This window comes from Populus alba, chromosome 1, assembly GCF_005239225.2.
Source record: "Populus alba chromosome 1, ASM523922v2, whole genome shotgun sequence".
In the NCBI taxonomy this organism is placed as follows: domain Eukaryota; kingdom Viridiplantae; phylum Streptophyta; class Magnoliopsida; order Malpighiales; family Salicaceae; genus Populus; species Populus alba.
This window is the reverse complement of record NC_133284.1, coordinates 37,442,627-37,461,539: the sequence shown is the minus strand read 5'-3', so window position 1 is coordinate 37,461,539 and position 18,913 is coordinate 37,442,627. Positions and strand designations below refer to the sequence as shown.

The 18,913-nt window shown below is 33.8% G+C and overlaps 3 protein-coding genes across 3 annotated transcripts; 1 reads left to right on the top strand and 2 right to left on the bottom strand.

Annotated features, from left to right (window-relative positions):
• Window positions 1–1,020: 1,020 nt before the first annotated feature.
• On the top strand, window positions 1,021–4,024 carry LOC118042846 (lysine histidine transporter 1-like). The gene is made up of 8 exons (XM_035050569.2): window positions 1,021–1,153; window positions 1,568–1,716; window positions 1,835–2,218; window positions 2,579–2,972; window positions 3,097–3,202; window positions 3,284–3,375; window positions 3,504–3,572; window positions 3,656–4,024. Exons 1-8 carry the CDS (start codon window positions 1,097–1,099, stop codon window positions 3,752–3,754), a joined length of 1,350 nt encoding a protein of 449 aa, XP_034906460.1. The 5' UTR covers window positions 1,021–1,096; the 3' UTR covers window positions 3,755–4,024.
• A 4,155-nt stretch (window positions 4,025–8,179) lies between these two features.
• LOC118042848 (TLC domain-containing protein At5g14285) lies at window positions 8,180–9,181 on the bottom strand. The gene has a single exon (XM_035050570.2). It carries the CDS (start codon window positions 8,956–8,958, stop codon window positions 8,215–8,217), a length of 744 nt encoding a protein of 247 aa, XP_034906461.1. The 5' UTR covers window positions 8,959–9,181; the 3' UTR covers window positions 8,180–8,214.
• A 1,153-nt stretch (window positions 9,182–10,334) lies between these two features.
• Window positions 10,335–16,581, bottom strand: LOC118042849 (transcription factor GTE9). The gene is made up of 11 exons (XM_035050571.2): window positions 16,271–16,581; window positions 14,523–15,819; window positions 14,391–14,439; window positions 14,151–14,285; window positions 13,232–13,305; window positions 13,026–13,098; window positions 12,374–12,451; window positions 12,167–12,282; window positions 11,993–12,059; window positions 11,702–11,832; window positions 10,335–11,615 (listed from the first exon to the last, which is right to left on the bottom strand). Exons 2-11 carry the CDS (start codon window positions 15,756–15,758, stop codon window positions 11,346–11,348), a joined length of 2,229 nt encoding a protein of 742 aa, XP_034906462.1. The 5' UTR covers window positions 15,759–15,819; window positions 16,271–16,581; the 3' UTR covers window positions 10,335–11,345.
• Between the last annotated feature and the right edge of the window lie 2,332 nt (window positions 16,582–18,913).

The window sequence follows — 18,913 nt, the reverse complement described above, 5'->3', positions numbered from 1 at the left end:
TTGATTATCAAATTACACAAGTTTTATAAATTTAAAATAATAAAAATATTAAGGTGCAAATTACCAGAATATATAATTTTATATTTTTTTAAACTCGTAAAATCAATTCAATTTTACCGAGTTTGACTGATTTTACTAGTTTTCAAATTTTAACACGTTAGTTAGATATATGTTAACTTGTAAAATTATAAAATTTTAAGAGTAAACTCTTTTTTTTACCAACATCACTCCAAGAAGGTGGCGATTCCTTGATACGAATATCACCTGCCATGTTGCAAAAATGGTGATCCTGTGTTTGCATGGAAAGCATTTAATTAGGGTCCCCAGCTGTTGACAGGATTTGAATGGTTAATTTTACTTGAAAAGTAGAGGAATAATAATGACGAATTTTATAGTTGGCCAATGTCATTAACCTCTTTACGGGAAATACAAGCAAATTGCAGCATCTAAATGCTGTGTATGTTTTTTTTTTTTTTTTTTTTTTTCTATCTTGTTTAGCAGAGGGCTGCAAGAATTAGGTGCATGAATGCCGACCAGCATCAATATCAACAAGCCCACCTGACCACGAGCGCTTAGGGTGTGCTGAAAATGGTTTTTCCTTTTTTAGTTTTTCTTTTTCAAAGCAAAATTGAAAACGTTTTACGGTGCTGAAAATATAATTCTATATAAAAAAATACGAAATACATTGGACTTCCAAAGCCAAAATCATTCATGTTCAATGCACGCAGGGTGCCAAAAACATTAGAATAGAACATGTAACGAAAAGGAAAAATGAAAACAAAGAGAAAAAAAGAAAAGAAAGAGAGAATGAAGAATCTATACAGAAAAGAATTTAAGGTAAGTATGATATTTGTTTGTTAATTAAGATACCGCTCTTGTATTCTGCTCTATGCATTATATTTTTCCATTTAAAAAAGATCCATTATATTTAATTCTCTTGGATTATGTTGCTTGTCATCAAGCTGGCGAATAGTATCCCTTTAAAGTCATCGTCATTTTCGACATTTCCTTAATTCACAATTCCTAATTATATATTGCTATTTCCGAAGATTCATTGTCATCTTCATTCGTCACAAAATTCTCAGCCTGCACAGAAATGGGTACTGAAGTTCCTGCTAATCAAAAACCTGATGTCCCCGAGGAATTATCAGAAGTATGTCCCTCTCCTGTCCTACACAACTACATCTTTTCATCTGGAATGATAGCTAGACTCTACTATGTGAAGTTACAGCAGGCTTTGTTTGTCCATTAGGATCTTACCTCTTCTTGTAACAGAAATATTTCTGCTGAGTTATGTTAGGATGCAGGATTACGAAGTTAGTAGAAGCAAAAATAGGAGGGTACTTTACATACAATATGCCTTGGGATAGTGCAAATCATGTTAGCTTGTGGAACCAAGATCCTGAGTCCGTGATCAATCAACAAATCATAGTCATGGACCTTTTTTTTTTTTTTTTTTTTTTCTGGAATATCCATCTAGCATGTACTTGGAATTGGATTGCTCAATTTTTAACTGTGCAGTTTTGTTATTGAAAGTAACAAGGAGATGTGATATTGTGAATGGCAGGCAGACAGAAGGAAGAAGGAGATTGATGATTGGCTTCCAATCACTTCCTCGAGAAATGCAAAATGGTGGTATTCAGCTTTCCACAATGTTACGGCCATGGTTGGAGCTGGTGTCCTCAGTCTTCCATATGCAATGGCAAATCTTGGATGGTACGTGTCTTCGTCAGCATCATCGTGAAATTGCCTGATTCATGTTTGTCCTTGAATCTTTAAATTTTTCTAGAAAATGGAATTAGTCTTGATCTGTCTTTTTCATCTTTGATTCCAGGGGCCCTGGTACCGTAATTCTTGTGCTCTCGTGGACCATCACTCTGTACACCCTATGGCAAATGGTTGAGATGCATGAGATGGTTCCTGGGAAACGATTTGACCGATACCATGAGCTTGGCCAGCATGCCTTTGGTGAAAAACTTGGTCTTTACATAGTTGTGCCTCAGCAGCTTATTTGTGAAGTAGGGGTTGACATAGTCTACATGGTTACTGGAGGAAAATCACTTCAGAAGATCCACAATTTAGTGTGCAAAGACTGTGCACCGATCAAATTAACCTACTTTATCATGATTTTCGCCTCGGTTCATTTCGTGCTTTCTCATCTTCCCAACTTCAACTCCATCTCTGGTGTTTCACTGGCTGCTGCAGTCATGTCTTTGAGGTATGTTGGCCGCAAGTCAATTCACCACCACCCTCCTTGATTTGCAATACAGAATTCTAAATCCTCTGCTGGAAAATTGAAGAGGATAGGATGGAAATGAGAGGGACGAATTGTTTAAATGATTTCTAGAAATTAATCAATGAGGCAACCGTTTAGCATAATCCATTATGAATTCGAAAAATAACGATCAGCTTTAGCCAGAGACAGCAGCCTCCTGTGTTATAAATGAAAAGCATTCCTACAGGGTACACCTAATGCAACAGAGAATAATTCTTAAAGAGTCATGGGAATTCATTTACTTCTTGTTTTGTACTTTCATTTACCAACACAATCGTGTTTGGTGTAATGAATCTGTTGCAGTTACTCTACCATTGCATGGTCAGCTTCTGTCCACAAAGGTGTTCAGCCAGATGTCGACTATGGCTACAAAGCCTCGACGACTTCTGGAACGGTCTTCGATTTCTTTTCTGCCTTGGGCGATGTAGCTTTTGCCTATGCTGGGCACAACGTTGTGTTAGAGATTCAAGCAACAATTCCATCTAAACCAGGCAAGCCATCGAAAGGGCCAATGTGGAAAGGAGTGGTGGTTGCCTATATAGTTGTAGCGTTGTGCTACTTCCCAGTTGCTCTGATAGGGTATTACATGTTCGGTAATAAAGTCGAAGATAACATACTCATATCGTTAGAAAAACCAACATGGCTCATCGTAGCAGCTAACATGTTCGTCGTTATCCACGTTATCGGAAGCTATCAGGTTTGATTCGATGCAGTTGATCATGTCTCATGAGCAGTTCAATCACCATGATTGCAAAACTAACATGAATTGGTCCTGATTTTTTTTTTATTATTATTATTCTTCTGTTCCTGTTGTACAACAGATATATGCAATTCCAGTATTTGACATGCTAGAAACATTGCTGGTAAAGAAGTTGCATTTCAGGCCCTCCAGAAAGCTTCGATTCGTCACACGCAATATATATGTTGGTGAGTAAATTTCACCAGTGTTGTCACTTCGGAAGCGTCTGGCTTAATCCGTATAAACTGAGACTTCGATTTTGATTTCAGCGTTTACAATGTTCGTTGGCATCTGCTTCCCTTTCTTTGGTGGACTTCTGGGATTCTTCGGAGGATTTGCTTTTGCCCCAACAACTTACTTTGTAAGCACCAGTTTCTTGTCCTGTGCAATAAAAAATGAAATTTAGTTGCAGAAATTTCTTGTTTAGTTTACGGACTTTTCAAGGATGCTTCAGTTCCAATTCCTGAATCTCCTTCCTTTCATTTTCAGCTCCCTTGTATCATGTGGCTGGCCATCTGCAAGCCAAAGAGGTTCAGCTTATCATGGATCATCAACTGGGTATGCTCAATGCTTCATTTTTCTCACCACACCTTGACATGCTTTTCATCTCCTCAAACCTGATCCTGCTTTCTCCGTTTCAGATCTGCATTATACTTGGCTTCTTATTGATGATCTTGTCACCTATTGGAGGGTTGCGGACTATCATACTTAATGCCAAGGACTACAAGTTTTTCTCTTGATCAATCCTCACACAACTCGGTGTAAATTCTGAGAACTACATTAGGCTGTATTAAAAATAAGATGTTTTTGACAATAAGTCAGCCTCAGTTTGTGCAGAAGTCATTGCTGATCGGTAGGTATTGTCTTTTCCATTGTCCGGCAATGTTGTTTTCAAGCCTTGCCACAGTTTGTGTTTTATTTGAACTACAGTTGCCTTGCATTTTGCGTGTCAGCAGAACATAATCTTATTATTTGTTTTTGGTGAACAAGTGTCTGGATTTGAGTACTAACTTGCCTCGGATTCTCTGTTTCCTGTGAAACGCCATGGAAGGAATTCTGGAGTTACTTTAATATCATCAACATTTTTGCATAGTTCTTGGAGGTCATGATTCCTCGCTGTCATTCTCATAACTCATCTCTCATGGTTTTGGAAGAGCTTACTCCTGCAATGTAGACATCTTAGTTCGATTTCCACTCCACAATTTCTCTGAACCATGCTTCAAGATTGTTGCGTGGTATAGAGAATTTTCTCACCAAAAGCTACTGTTGAAGAGTTAAATTATTGATGCACTGTTTAACTCCAGGAATGACTGGTATGCTTACCCTGGTTACGCTGCAAAAATTAATCTTCAAAGCAAAAACAAAAGAGAGTGTGAAAGCGTTTTTAATATGTTTTATAGCATCCATTCAATAAACTAAACCAAAAATTATATACACAAATAAATGTTAAAAAAAAAAATGAGAGATAAATGCAGGGTAATCTCGTGCTGGAGAGCAATTTATTTCTTTTTAATTAAATAATTATATGGCTATTAAGTTGTTTTTTAAAGAAAAGGTAATGATTAAAAACACCATTGAAATCATATAATTTTCTAGTATAATTCCTCCTCCCTATCTAGCTATTTTTTTTCAGCAAAAAAATATATAGATTTTCTTAGATGCAAGGAATTGAAAGCAATTAAAATAAATATAAAAAGAATGAACAATTTCAAATAAAAATTAAAATAAAATGTATCTCATTAATTAAAACTCATTTATCTTATTAATGTATTCCTTTTTTAAAAATATATGAGAATATTTTTAAAAACATAAAAACTCATCGGAATTATAGAAGCAAGTGTTGACAATATTTGCAAAAATATATTTAAAAAATATAATAATAATAATAAACTGCTCTCTCGTCACTACTTGGACCATATGGAATAATTTTTTTATTAATTGTACAATAATAAAAAGGATATCTACAAGAAAGACAACATATGAAATTAAAAACAAAATGCTAAAAAGAATAATATTTACTAAAATATAAAAAATGCTATAATCATATATTAAAAATAAAAATTGAATGATATTTAATAAAATAATTCAAAAATATATTTTTAATTATTTACTCTAATGAATCTGAATTAAAATTATGGCCATGTTTGTTTCCTGGAAAATAGTTTTTGGGAAACCAATTTCCAAAATTTCCTGTATTTGTTTGTTATTAGAAAAGTTGGTCAACGGAAAACACTTTCCAGTCAACAAAAAATATTTTCCAGTCAACGAAAAATATTTTTCAGTCACAGAAAATTTTAGCTTAGTTTTCAAAAAAGTGTTTTTCTTTTTAGCTGTGTTTGTTTTCCAGAAGAGTGATTTCCGGGAAATCACTTTTCAAACTTTCTTGTGTTTGTTTGCCATTACAAAAGTTGGTGAACGGAAAACACCTTCCAGTAAAAGAAAAATTTGACTTGGTTTTCAGGAAAGTGTTTTCCTAAAAAATTTGGGCGGAAAACATTTTTTGGAAATTGTGAAAAATTTAGAAAATGTCATTATTTGTTGATTATATCAAATTTGATCCTCAAAATTTTGATTGCTATATACATTTGGTTTTGAATATTTATTTTTCAATGTTCATCTCTTAAAATTTTATTTTTATATTAACTTTGGTCCTTATTTTTATAATTGGTATTTGCTTTTTTCTTATTATTTTTTTATTAATTTTTTTATCTATCAAATTTGGTCCTTATTCTTTTAATTGTTACTTATTTTATTTGAAATAATTTATGAAATGTTGATTATTATTATTTATTTTCTTCATCTTTCATTTAAAAAAAAATTAGATTTGATCTATATTATTTTGATTATTATTTATTTTATTTGAGATAATATATGAAATTATAATTTTTTTTCAATTTCATTCTCATTTAAATTTTAAATTTGTAAGATTTATTCCTCATTATTTTAATAAATTTGAGAAAAATAAAATATTAATAAGTTATTTCCAACTTATTTTCTATGACATAACCAAACACTGGAAAGTGTTTTCTAACTTATTTTTTTTATACTATCAAACATCAAAAAATAATTTCTTGAAATTTATTTTTTCATAATTTATTTTTCAAAAATAAACTATTTTCAAACAAACAAACGGTCTAAAAAAAAAACTTTTCTAAAAGCACACTAAGCGCCAGACCCATAATAAAGAAGGGCCAGCCGACTACGCATGGGCCTATATGCCCAGATTCGTGTATATTGACCCTTTTTTGTTTATTCATTAACCTTTTTTTAAAAAAAAAAAAACAAACAAGGCATCTTTGACTCTAAAAAGGCCAACCACCTTAGGTTGGGAAGTCACGAGTCACCATCAAAAAACCCATCTTGCAATAAGAACATCATTTTCATGAGCCCCAATTTGCTTTCTCCAGTCATAAAAAACACTTCAATAATATTCCTCTATCAAATTAAACTTATTAATATCAAAATTAATTTTTTTATAGACAATTTTCTCTCATTTCTCAAATTCAATTACCAAAACATGAACGGAAGGACGTTTTTACCGAAACAAAAAATGCTAAAACAAAGGGACAAAAAACACACATGTAAAAACACACTTTTTCATGCGAATCTGAGTTTAGGCAAGCTGTTTTTTCCTTGTTTTCAGTCTGATTTTTTTCTTTCTTTCACTCGCGTCTTTATACTACAAATTCAAAATACATTTTATTAAATTTGCCTCAAATCAAAACCTTTAAATCTCAATATTATGCAAGGAGAAAAAACTCTCAACCCACAAAAGATTGTAATTGTGACGTAATGTTTCTGTCTTGTCCTAAGTCCTCTAGACATTCTGACCAACCGGCCAATCTAATCACAACAACACCGCCGAGTAATGGTAAGATTCATCCTGGAAAACAGCGAAGCTTTACCACCGTTTTGACTCTGTTTAATAATTTGGTAGTGGTTATTTTTTAAATAAGTTTTTATGCCGAAATATATGTTAATAATATTTTTTTATTTTTTAAAAATTATTTTTAACATCACCACATTAAAACGATCCAAAAGATATAAATAGTACTTAATTTTAACAAAAAAAAAAAATCAAAATTTGATGAAATACCAAACGGTGCCTAGAGACTGCTACTATTCCAGCTATGAATTCTATAGAACAAGAGGCCGTAAAGATCACAGGTTGGATACAAAAAGCCAACTACACTTGCCTGCTTCCCCTTCGACACGGGCGATCTAATCTTTCCCACATTTGACCAATCCCATCAGCAATCAAGCACCTATACAATTATTTTCCCTGACTAGATCACTAGTTCCCAGCCCAAATTCTGAAACTAGTACTCTAATTCAGTTCTGCTCTTCTTTTTCACTCGTCTAATTTACTACAAGACCTGTACAATTCTATGATTCATTGAGGTTTCTGCAGACAAAACTGTTCTTAGCTGCTCAACTTGTTTCAGCTGTTACCAAATTCCATACCAGCTTGGTCATATAAAAGTGGGCATATCCAACATCTATCAACCTAGAACCTGCCCACCCATTTTGAACATCTGAACATCAACATAAATGCCGTGAGAGGAAGGACAAAACGATGCAACTGCCATCCCAATTTCCCACCCTTTTAAAGCCTGGGCCAGCCAACTTCTACCTAATTCATTAATCTGTACAGCTTTCTTGTTGGCCAGCTCCAGCACCATAGTACACTTCTTAGCAGAAAGACTAACCTTAAATTTTTTTAATTGTAGTTTTTTAAAATAATTTTTTTATTTTTTAAATCAATATATATATCTAAATGATTCAAAATATAAAAAATAATTAATTAATGTTTTTCAAAAAAAACAAGGCCATACTTGTCACGTTGTAATAAGAAGGTGGTTGGAAGTGATTTCACCCTTTTTTTTATTAAAATTTATTTTTTTTTAACTTCAAATTAAATTTTACCATTATTTTGATATTTTTCTGAGAAATAAACGCTTCAAAAAACAATCAATATCACACTTTTAAACACATTCAAACACCGTCTATGTATATCAGAGTTGCATTCGCAAGAGAAGTTCTCAGATAATATAACTAGTAAACAAATCAACTTAACCACCTAGAGCCCTGCAATTAATTGCTTTATAAATCATAGATTGCTTGCATTGAAAATGTAAAATGAAGGGAAATTTCTTGAGCCAAAATGAAGAAATGAAAACATAAATTTGAGTTTATTAATTTATGTCGATTTCTTTTCCAATTTAGCACTCCTTTCTCTGTACAATTGAACCCACAAATTGGTAACCCACAAAATACTAACACTAATAGCAATTACAACAACAAACAACCAAGAAACCCAAATCCATTTGGGAATTATACCACCATCAACCCCACTAATAAAAAACGCACCCATTTGATACACAAAATACGGCCCCAAAATCCCTCTAACGACGGAATAAAAGGCATAAAATGGCAGAGACAAAAAATCATACACTTTGGCAGCAAACTCCACATCGATTCTCCTCGCATTGGCAAGTGTCCACGCGTTCTGACACGCGCTAGTCACCTCTGCAAGAATCAACAGCATCAGAACCGCGTAGGCGCCGCGAGTGACAAGGTAGCGGCAAGTGACGAAGACAAAAAGAGTTGCCAAGTGATGCCCGATGAAAAGGATGTCACTTGGTGAGAAAATAAGGTAGTGAATAAGATCCATTAAGAAGTAGGAAATGCTATAGTCAAGGACCGAGGCTTCTGTTTTTGTGTTTAAGGAAGAGAAACCTCGGTTTGGGTCGGTGAATAGTGCGTGCGTTGCTAAAAACACCGCCGGTGTACCGTGAAATATAGAGATTAAGCAACTGGCTGCTTCGGGTCGGATCTTGGGACTCCAGTTACGGAAAACAAGAAAATGGGCTGCGAGGTAAATGGTGAGGAAGAAGGAGAAGAGGATAGGGAGGTCTGGGAGTGATTTGATTAGGGTTTCCATTATTTTTTGAACCTCTTTTTTGATGATTTTAGAGAGCGATTTAACACACACAAAATAGAGAGAGACTTTATAGAGAGGGAGGAGATTGATTTGGTGATGGTGATGGTGGTGTTAGGGGAAGGGGGCCGTTTGGTGAGAGGCTCTCTCTCACTTCTTTTGCCTTTTTCGTCCGTGCTTCTCGAGGAATTGAGAGCTTTAAGGTTTACAAGGGATTTGTGAAAAAGGAATTCAAAAAGCGAGGTCGTTTTAAAGCGTTCGCTGCTATTTCAGGGATGACTAGAAATTTAACCCGTATTACGCTAACGATGGAATTAATTTTTTTAATATAAATTTTAAAAAAATTAATTTAAACCATACAAAAATTAGATTTATAATTGATGTTTTAAAAAAACTTACATAACTATCGACTAATAAAAATATAATTTAACTTGAAATAAAATTTTAATTTTTTTTCATAAATATTTAGAACATAAATATATTAAAACAATTCGAATCAATATAAAATAACTTGTCAATTATAAGATCATGAGAATATAATAATGTCTTAAATAATAAGTTAAAATAAATTATAAAATTTAATTTTTAATAAATTTAAAGTTGAAAGATGAAATTAAAAAAAAATCAATAAAAAAAAATCTGAATCAGTTCAGGTTAACTTGTCAAACCCACAACTCGAATAATGAAACTAAAATAACCTAATAAAAAACAAATTGAAATAATTTATTAAGTATAATTTCAATAAGTGTTAAAAGATTAAATAAAAAAAAACATAACTCGAGTCAATTCAAATTAACAAGTCAAACATGTAACCCAAATCATGAGATAAAAATAATTTATAAAAAGTAAATTAAAACAAATTATAAATTTTAATTTTTAATTAATTCAATATTAAAATATAGATTTGAAAAAAAAAAAAATCAAATCTACTCGTAGAAGACAGTTTATATTATAAGACTAGAAAAATTTCATAAAAAATATAAAACTTAAATATATATATATGTGGAGAGAGAATAAAATCTCCTCTAGTAATAAATATGGGTTATTTAAAATCGAATGAGAACGAAGAATAATAAATAAGAGTTGTCGCATGTTTTTAGTATTATGTTGCAAATGCTTTTACTTTTCGTTTAAGAGTTTAAAAAGGTATCGAATATACTTTTTAATATAAAAACACCAAAATCATAAAAGAAAAAAACACGAATTTAATTATTTTTTTTAAATCTAAAATCAGAATCCACTATTCTCCGAAACAGTACAAATCTCTGATGATCTATATATGATTTGAAGAATCGCAAATAATTTTAATTTCAAGAATCTCTTTGATTATTTTGAGCACAAATCCTTTCTTTTTTTCTTTTTTCCAGAGAGAGAGAGAGTTGGAGATATTTTTATTTTATTTTTTTCTCATTCGCAATTTTTTAAAAAAGACAACCGAACTCGCAGCAAATATGATACAAGTGATCGTTCAGCAGAGGACACCAGAATAAAACATACTAACAGCCCTCCAAGACTTGAAGAAACCAGATTCCAAAAATGCTCAACATAACCTTCTACATAACCAGGCCAAGAATCCAGAGGAACCAGAAACTCCATACTGTTGCTCCAAATGGTCAGTAGACATTCTGGCCACTTTAGGACATGGAAGAAGCAAGCTTACAAGCATCACCATATAATTGCAATCCCCCTCCCTGTCCACAGACATTACACTGAACTCTCACATTATCACATTGAAGGCATCAGAATCCCGGCGCATCATCCTCAGCCTCTATTAGACTTTGATCAAAAACCAAGTTTTTGGTTCGCATAACCTATCAATTGCACACCAACCCAAAAGCCATAGAACTTATAGTAAAGATCAATTACACCACCATTAGCATCAAAACACAATCTACCAAATGCGATCCCATCACCTTCGACCACAAAATTCCAACAACAATACTACTTAGAGAAAACAGACTTCCCACCAAATTCCAAGGTCACCCAAGGAAAGAATCTTATAGCCTGTAGTCATTAGATACCATATTGGGTTCATGTAGTTCCAAACTCAGCTCTCTCTTGAGATAAAACCGAGTCTCAACACAACTCTCTGCTGCTTGGCTACAAAGGCCTTTATGCTCTTGGGCAGACGCAGTGCACCAGATCAATCTTTCCATATGGCCTACACACAAGCTCATGTGTCAGGGTAAAATCCCATGTCGTGCATGAGTACAATATTTATACATCCAGGCTGTCCACGGTCCTGTTCGCTATATCCAAGAGCCCATCTTGTAAAGGAAAGGACCCTAATGGCCTGACAGCCATTCAGAATTGCTTAGGCGGTGATTTTTCCCCGATAAGAGGTCAAAACATTGCTTCTTGATTAAACATGACAAACAAAGCATCACAGTTCAGTCAATCTCTCCCTCTTCTACTTCATTTAAAGGATTTAAAACATTTAACGGTTCACCCTCTTCCTCCTCTTCATCATCTTTCCTGAACAAACCAAGTTGTTCTAAGGGGTTACAGGCCCCAAACTTGAACCCACCCAAGCCATCTTGTGAGCGATCTGGGCTTGTCTCATCCACAGAGCTTGGTACATGCTCAGCAGGGACAACCCTGAGCATTTCCAGGTCTTCAAGAAACTGAGAGTTCTCATTAATTTCAACAGTCTTTTCCATCTGCACAACAAACACACTCCAATAAAATACAGAGCACAGAATGATGAAGAAACTATAGTTCTGCAGCATGAACTTCATGCTTTTACCTTCAGCAACGCCTGTCGCGCTGCCTCTCTTTCAAGCTCCCTCTTCCGTCTAGCCTCAGTTGCAGCTGCTGCCTCAGCTTGCCTTTGAGCATCTTCAGCAGCTTTTGCTTCAGCAAGCAACCTTGCTTTCTCTGGTCAGACAAGAATACATCATCAGCTTGGAGATGCTAATAAATTAAAATACACATTGATATAGTGTACACCACATGTTCACCCTAACATGCAACCAAGAGAATTCACACAGAACCACAGACATGATGTGAAAAGTTCAAAGGCAATTCAGAACAGAACCTTTCTTTTTATGCAGTTCAAGTTCCGCCCTCTCCCGCTGCAGTTTCTGAGGATCCCCCTTGTCACCCTGATTCCAGCAAGATAAAATCAAATGAGATAAAATTTAAAAAATATTATTACACTGCACATGAACAAAAAGGTCAACTTTGAAGGTAGGAAAAATTTGTGCCAGACCTGTGAAAGTGTCTTCTCTTTAGCTTTTAATATGGTATCGGCAAAACGGTTCTTGATCAAAGCATGCCTAATACGCTTCTCAAGAGAGACCTGGCTATCACTTGGAGCACTTTCCCCTAAGAATTTAGATGTTTATGAATTGATTAGTGATAAGATCCCCAAAACATAAAACAAAATGAAAAGTCCTTCTATCCTTCTTAAACTTACCATCTTGCTGGCAATCAGACTCAGAACTCAGCTTTTCCTGGGAAGTCTGTTCGAGCTGATCCAAACCACTGACAGATTCTGTACAGGACCCCGATTAGAAAACTTTAGGGATAAAAACAGGTAAGAAAATTTGCAGCACTAGACCAGGAAAAACATCGTAAAAATTTGAGGGCATGCAGATGCCTTCAATGAGCTCAGAAAGATATTATAGACATGTAGCTCAACCTTGTTATTTTTCTCTCGATGAAAAATTTAGAATATCAGATGCACAGTTCAGTACAATTGCAGCTTTTTAACATTTTAAAACACAATTCACGTATACCTAAGCTCAAATAGAATTTGCATCAGCTTCCAATTTCAGAACAATCCAAATAGAAACTATACCTAATAATGGAGTTCAATTTTGTTTCCCCTAAAAAAGCTTGCATCAGAACAAGAATGAAGGCTAAGCATGTGATAAATTATCTATCACCTAAGTACTATCAAACAATAATAATGATGTGGCAGCCTAAAGCAGGGATATGCATGATATATTCCAGGGCTCAGCTTTTCTCTTTAAGGCTTGTCAACAAGAACTATTAAACATTGAAGTGTTATTTCTTTCCTCATTTTGGAACATGCAAGAAAGCAGGATTTAGTAACAAATACTCACGATTCCTCTCGAGCTGAGCACCAGCATTTGTTTTGTTGCCTAATCGAGCTCCACAAACCAAGGTTTCAGAAACCTAAAGTTAAAAGGGAAATTAAATAACATTTTCCAAACAGCAAATAAAACAAGACAGACTGCTCTATCCAATCATGAATGTTTAACAAAGATTTAATTAAGAATATTCAAAATCATTCAAACAAGCAATTCACCCTTGATGCATTTGTTGGACTTGAAACTTTTGCAATATCTGATTCACTTTGAGAAGAACTGCCAGAGTCTGAATCTGAAAAGAATTGGAGAACAAATTACAAAGCTCTTTTACATGACTAAATAGACAAGTATGACCTGAATTCTTTTGAAAGACAAATTATGTTCCCCTTTAATTTAAACAAAAATTCTCTTCAGAAGTCAAAATGATTCATTACATGAGTAGACTTTTGTGAGCAAAAAAACATTAATTTTCTTGCAATAATGTTGCATTGAGTTTCTGATATGACATCACTGCTTGTCAGTGTTTTAAGGAAACCCGTCTCCTAACCGAAATTTTCCATTACCACAGTGGACCATCAGAATCAAATTTTTTCAATCAATACCATAGGTGAATTCCTGTCCTTAAATCACTCATACACATGTAAATGATGATGGATTATGGATGATGGGAAACTCCCAGGGGGGTAAATCCAGGTACCCAGACCTTGAAAGATGATTCTAACAACAAAGCTAGGAACTAATTCAAGTACATGATCTGACAGGAAAAAAAAGATATAGAGACATAAATCTCACCGAAGCATGTCTATGAAATAATGAAGTAAGAAAATTGCAAATTCCATAACCCTTATTCCAAGTTAGTTTCATCGTTTCCATCCCTCTTCACTTAAAAGTTTCAACTTCACAGGTTTGCTCCCCAGTATCCAAAAAGATCAGTAAGAACATAAATCTATTAGGAAACATTTAGTGAGCAAGAAATTAGAACTCTAAACGAGTACTCATTAACATGTTCTCTTCCAAATACACATCAATCGTGCATATTCTTTCACCTTTGTGGGGATTCTTGGACAAGATTTTGGATATATAACAAAAATTTTGAAGCACAAACAAAAAAAACATAGAAGGGCAAACGTTTTTTACCACTAGAGCTATCTGAGCTGATTTTGCTGCTCTTATGGCCTGTATCCTTTTCCTTTTCTATCTCCACAGGTTGATAGCTTGAGACAGGAGGCCCATTGCCACCAATGTCAATTTCCTCATCACCCAGGTCATTCCCTAAACACACATAGCCCACCAGAATCAAGTGAACAAAAGGTTCCAATGTGCAAGCCTTGACAGCCAGATCATCATCAACTGTGACAAAGTGTAATAGAAAATAACCTTTTTTCTGTTGCATGGATGAATTGCTTGGCCCAGATTCATTCAATAGCTGTGACAAAAATAGACAACTGCTGTCATACACAAAAAAAGGCAGGAGAGTTCTGGTTAAATAGTAAGCCAAGAGTAAGATACCTCTATCTCACAAGGTTCCCCTCTGGTTTGATTCTTTCGTTTCTCTTGCAAATAGTCATCGAGGAGCTTCCGCAATGTGAACAAGGTGTCATCACTGAGTTCATCAATATCTATCTCAATTTCCTCCTCTCCACCATTCCTCCCACTTGAACAATGTTCCCTCAAGAAATCAATAATATTTACAGGCATTTCTCCCAACAAAGACTCCAATTCTCTCCCTAAATTGAGCCTCTCTTCATCTGTCAATCCCCGCTTTCCAGGCTCTGGCATAATGTCATGTTGGAAAGAGGTTACTTTTCTCTTTTTTGCAGGAGATGTTTCAGCAGTTTCAAAGTCTTCGTGAGGACCTGAATTTTCCTGCAAAACTTCACCACCAGCCCTTGGTAATTTCTTCTCAATAGCATTCCATCTCCTTTCAAAAAATGTATTAAGAGTATCAGCCATGATGTAGGCATCAGACCCTTGTGGATTGTACACCATAGCATTTTTGAAAGTAAGCCTCACATCAGCCATAAACTCCAAAGGGCTTGAGTAAGCACCAGAAGATATCTTACTCTTTATGGTTCCCAAATCCATTGGATTCTTAATAATAGTGTAATAATCCGGGATGTTCAACTTCACAATATCAACTGGGCTGTTGAAGACCCAACCGTATTGATGAGACATCAACAGTTTCAACAGCGTCTCACACTGTTTCATCAATATTATATTTGGAGTGATTGGTGTTGTCTGTCTTGAAACTTGTTTTGCAGACTTAAACCTTCCTGAATTACCCCTATTCCATACACGTGCCTGTCCTGTCGGATTCACTTTCTTCCCAGGCCCAGAAGTCATAACCGAAGACTTCCTAAAAGTTTCTATCCGAGGCCTATTTGTTCCATTGCTACAACTAAGAATGTCACTGGAAGATGACAGTGTAACACCATTTGTTCTCTGTAAATCAACTCTCTTTTGGAGATTCCTTATTTGTTCAAGTTCCCATCTCAACCTTTGTTCTAAATCCTTCCTTTCAGATGGTGATAGGTGCGATGGAGAAAATATCTGCACAGGGACACCAAAAGTGTCCTCTTTGCTGGAATTTAACTTGCTAAGTTTCCGCCCAGGAGCACTAGAACCCTCAGAAACTGTAATCTCCGTGTCGATCCTTCCTGAACTAGCAGAACCCTCAATTTCACCTGTTGTGTGAAATCTATTTCTATGATACCTTCCACTGAATTTACCTTTCTTTGCCATCATCTTAGCCAATAACTAAAATCCAGTACTTCTTTTGTTCGCGGGTTGGTTTAATTACCCAACTCTGCATAAATAAATCATGGGCAAAAAATTATCCCCCGAGACTTTTAAATACTGTCATTATTTACTTGTACTTCTCGACAATTACACAATTTAACTGCAAAACAATTTTCTAAATTGCATTACTTTATTGGGTTGAAATATTCATGTCTTGAAAAACAATGAATCAAGAAAAAGATTTTTGCTTCCCTTTCGATTTCCCCATTGCCCCCAGCAACAAAAATATGGGTAAACTTAACCATGAATAACATTTAAACTTACTTAAAATTAAACCGCAAAATTAGAGCTGCTTAGAGTTCAAGTCAATAAGGATTTCAGTAAATTTCAAATTTATCCGATCAAAATTACAAAAAAAAAAAAAAAAAATTAAAAAAAAAAACCTTAAATCCTAATTGCAAGACCAATCATATAAAATTAGAGAAACAAAACCCTAATAACACTAAAAAGACATTTACCAGTTGCTATCTCTTCGCTGCTCAATGAATGCGAAACGATTCACCGACACAAACTCCAATAGAAGCCGACGATATATACTAATTAACGAAAGATTTACAGAAACTAATCATAAAAACAGAACCCTATATTAACGAAACCCCAAATCTAGCCAAATCGAAGCAACTAGAAGAGTGACTTTGACTAACTGAAATCAACGGTTGAATCTAGATCACGAGTCGAAGAGACAACGCACTGAAAAAAACCTAGAGAGAGAGAGCATCTTTTTTTTCAATTTTTTATTTTAGAGATAAAAGAAGAGTTTGGAAGAGTCTGCTTGTTACTGCCTACTTATAAATAGGGTCATTTGGACATATAGCGTCCGTTGGATTTTCTGTTTTTATAATTGGACGGTTTTAATGTTATCTCACCCGTGGGATCTAAAACCAGCGGTTGGGATGGAATATTAATTACTATCTAGTTTAGGCTGTCTTTTCTCTGGGCAAAACTAGCAAATTAATAATGAGTGGCGGTGATAGTGTCCCGTGCGAAGTACATTAAGGATACAAGAGTTAAGTGTGATTGGATAGTAGTGTATGACGTGGACTATGTAGAAGTGATTTATTAGATGGAAAGAGCTGCGGCGTATAAGGGGCATTCTTGTATATTAACTACTCTTTGGAAGCTACTAGATATTATTAGTTAACCTTAAACTACGGGATTGCGTTTGAAAAGCGCTTTTCGACCTGATGTGCTGATCTCAAAAATCATGCTTTCTAAGTGAAAAACACTTTGAAAAGCAGCAACGGACCTGCGCTGCCGGTTAAAATATTTTAAGCACACAAAACGGATATTTAGATAATGATAACTTTTTTAAATAAATAAATAAAAATTTGAAATTTTAGTAATTAATTCGATTAGAAGTAATAAAATTAAGTAATTTAATAATTTAATTTAAACTATAGAAATAGTAGTAGATGAACCATAAAAAAAAAAAATTTGGCAATGACTAACTAAAATAAAGAAGCCACCAATATTATACCCAAAAAATAAATAAAAAATAAAAAAGATTATTGGAAATCCACCATACTCCACTATGGATATAGCTTATCATAAAAAAAAAATACTAAGACAATTCAAACCCGATAACAAAAGCTTGGATATCAACATTAGAAGAATTCACATGGGTTTAAAAAATTACTAAGACAATTCAAACCCGATAACAAAAGCTTGGATATCAACATTAGAAGAATTCACATGGGTTATCATAGCAATGTCATGAAAAAACAAACTTATCAAAACAAAATGATGTGAGCATTCGTTGTATTCAATAAATCAATTATATTTAATTCAACAATAGAATTTATTTTTTAAAAAAATATAAATTTAATAAAGAACAACAGATAAAAAGATATGAGATGTCCCAATTAAATAAATACAAAGAGAATGATAAAACCAAAGTCATAGAAAGCATGAAAAAAATAAAGCTCAATCTTCAATTAAATAAATATTGAAGGATGGGATTAAAAAAAAATGTTAGATTAAATGATAAAAAAACAAAAACAAAAACAAAAAACAAAGTAATTATAGGCAAACCTTATGAAGCTAGGATAATTTTCAAAGCTCGTAATCTGTAAAATCTTAGATATGGGTGACATGATCAAAAGATTGATGTCTTATCCCAAGTTTAGGAGTGTCGAAGTAATAACCTGACAAGACCGGGGTCGAACCATATGGAAGTGAATTATATGGAGGTAAACTATATAAAATTATAAACAACAAATGAAAAGAAGTTGAAGAGAACTTTTGAGATGTGATATTGATGTGAATAATAATCAAAGATAAAAGTAATTGTTAAAGTTAGAGGATCCACTAATAGTATTAGAAATAAATATAGTATAAACTCTTTTTATTAATCAACTGGAAACCACACACAAAGAAGATTCTAATCAGATGATTTATCCTTAATAATTCATTATAAATTTTTAACATGATCATATTAATTATCTCATTTTAGTAACATTATACTTTTAAATATTATCGGGAATTCATGATGTTAACTTATGTTAACAACAAATCAAGTTCCTTTCATAGCATAGGTGTAGGTTATACCATACGGTTGGCTATGAAAGTGCAAGCATTTGTAATGCCAAGCATTTGTTGTACCAAGTGTTATACAACACAAATCTAGATTAACCATTTAAAAAGCAAGGTATTAAGAATTAGTAAAATAAAAAGATAAAACATGTTAATAACAAACTTTCTTGGATATAAATGTTGAAGTTCATGTTGAGTTTATATTACACATGGTCTAACACCATTAGTAAAACCTTTTCACCTTGACATAATAAACTTAGCTAAACATTATGAAGAAAAGAAACATAAATAAACTAGATAAGAACATAGTTATGATGAAAAGCATAAACAAGAGATTAATGAAAGTAAAACTTAAACATTACAAAAATACAAAGAATATGATAAGTAAGTAAGAATATGATCTTAATCTGAAAACCAAGATGCCTAAATGCATGGTAAATGCCTCCTTTTATAGGCCAAAATTTCAAACTATTGATTTGATGACTAATTGTTTAGTAGGTGGCCACTTCTTGCTTGGTGACAATCTTATCTTCTTGTCTGAACAAAAAGTAATTGATAACATCAGAATT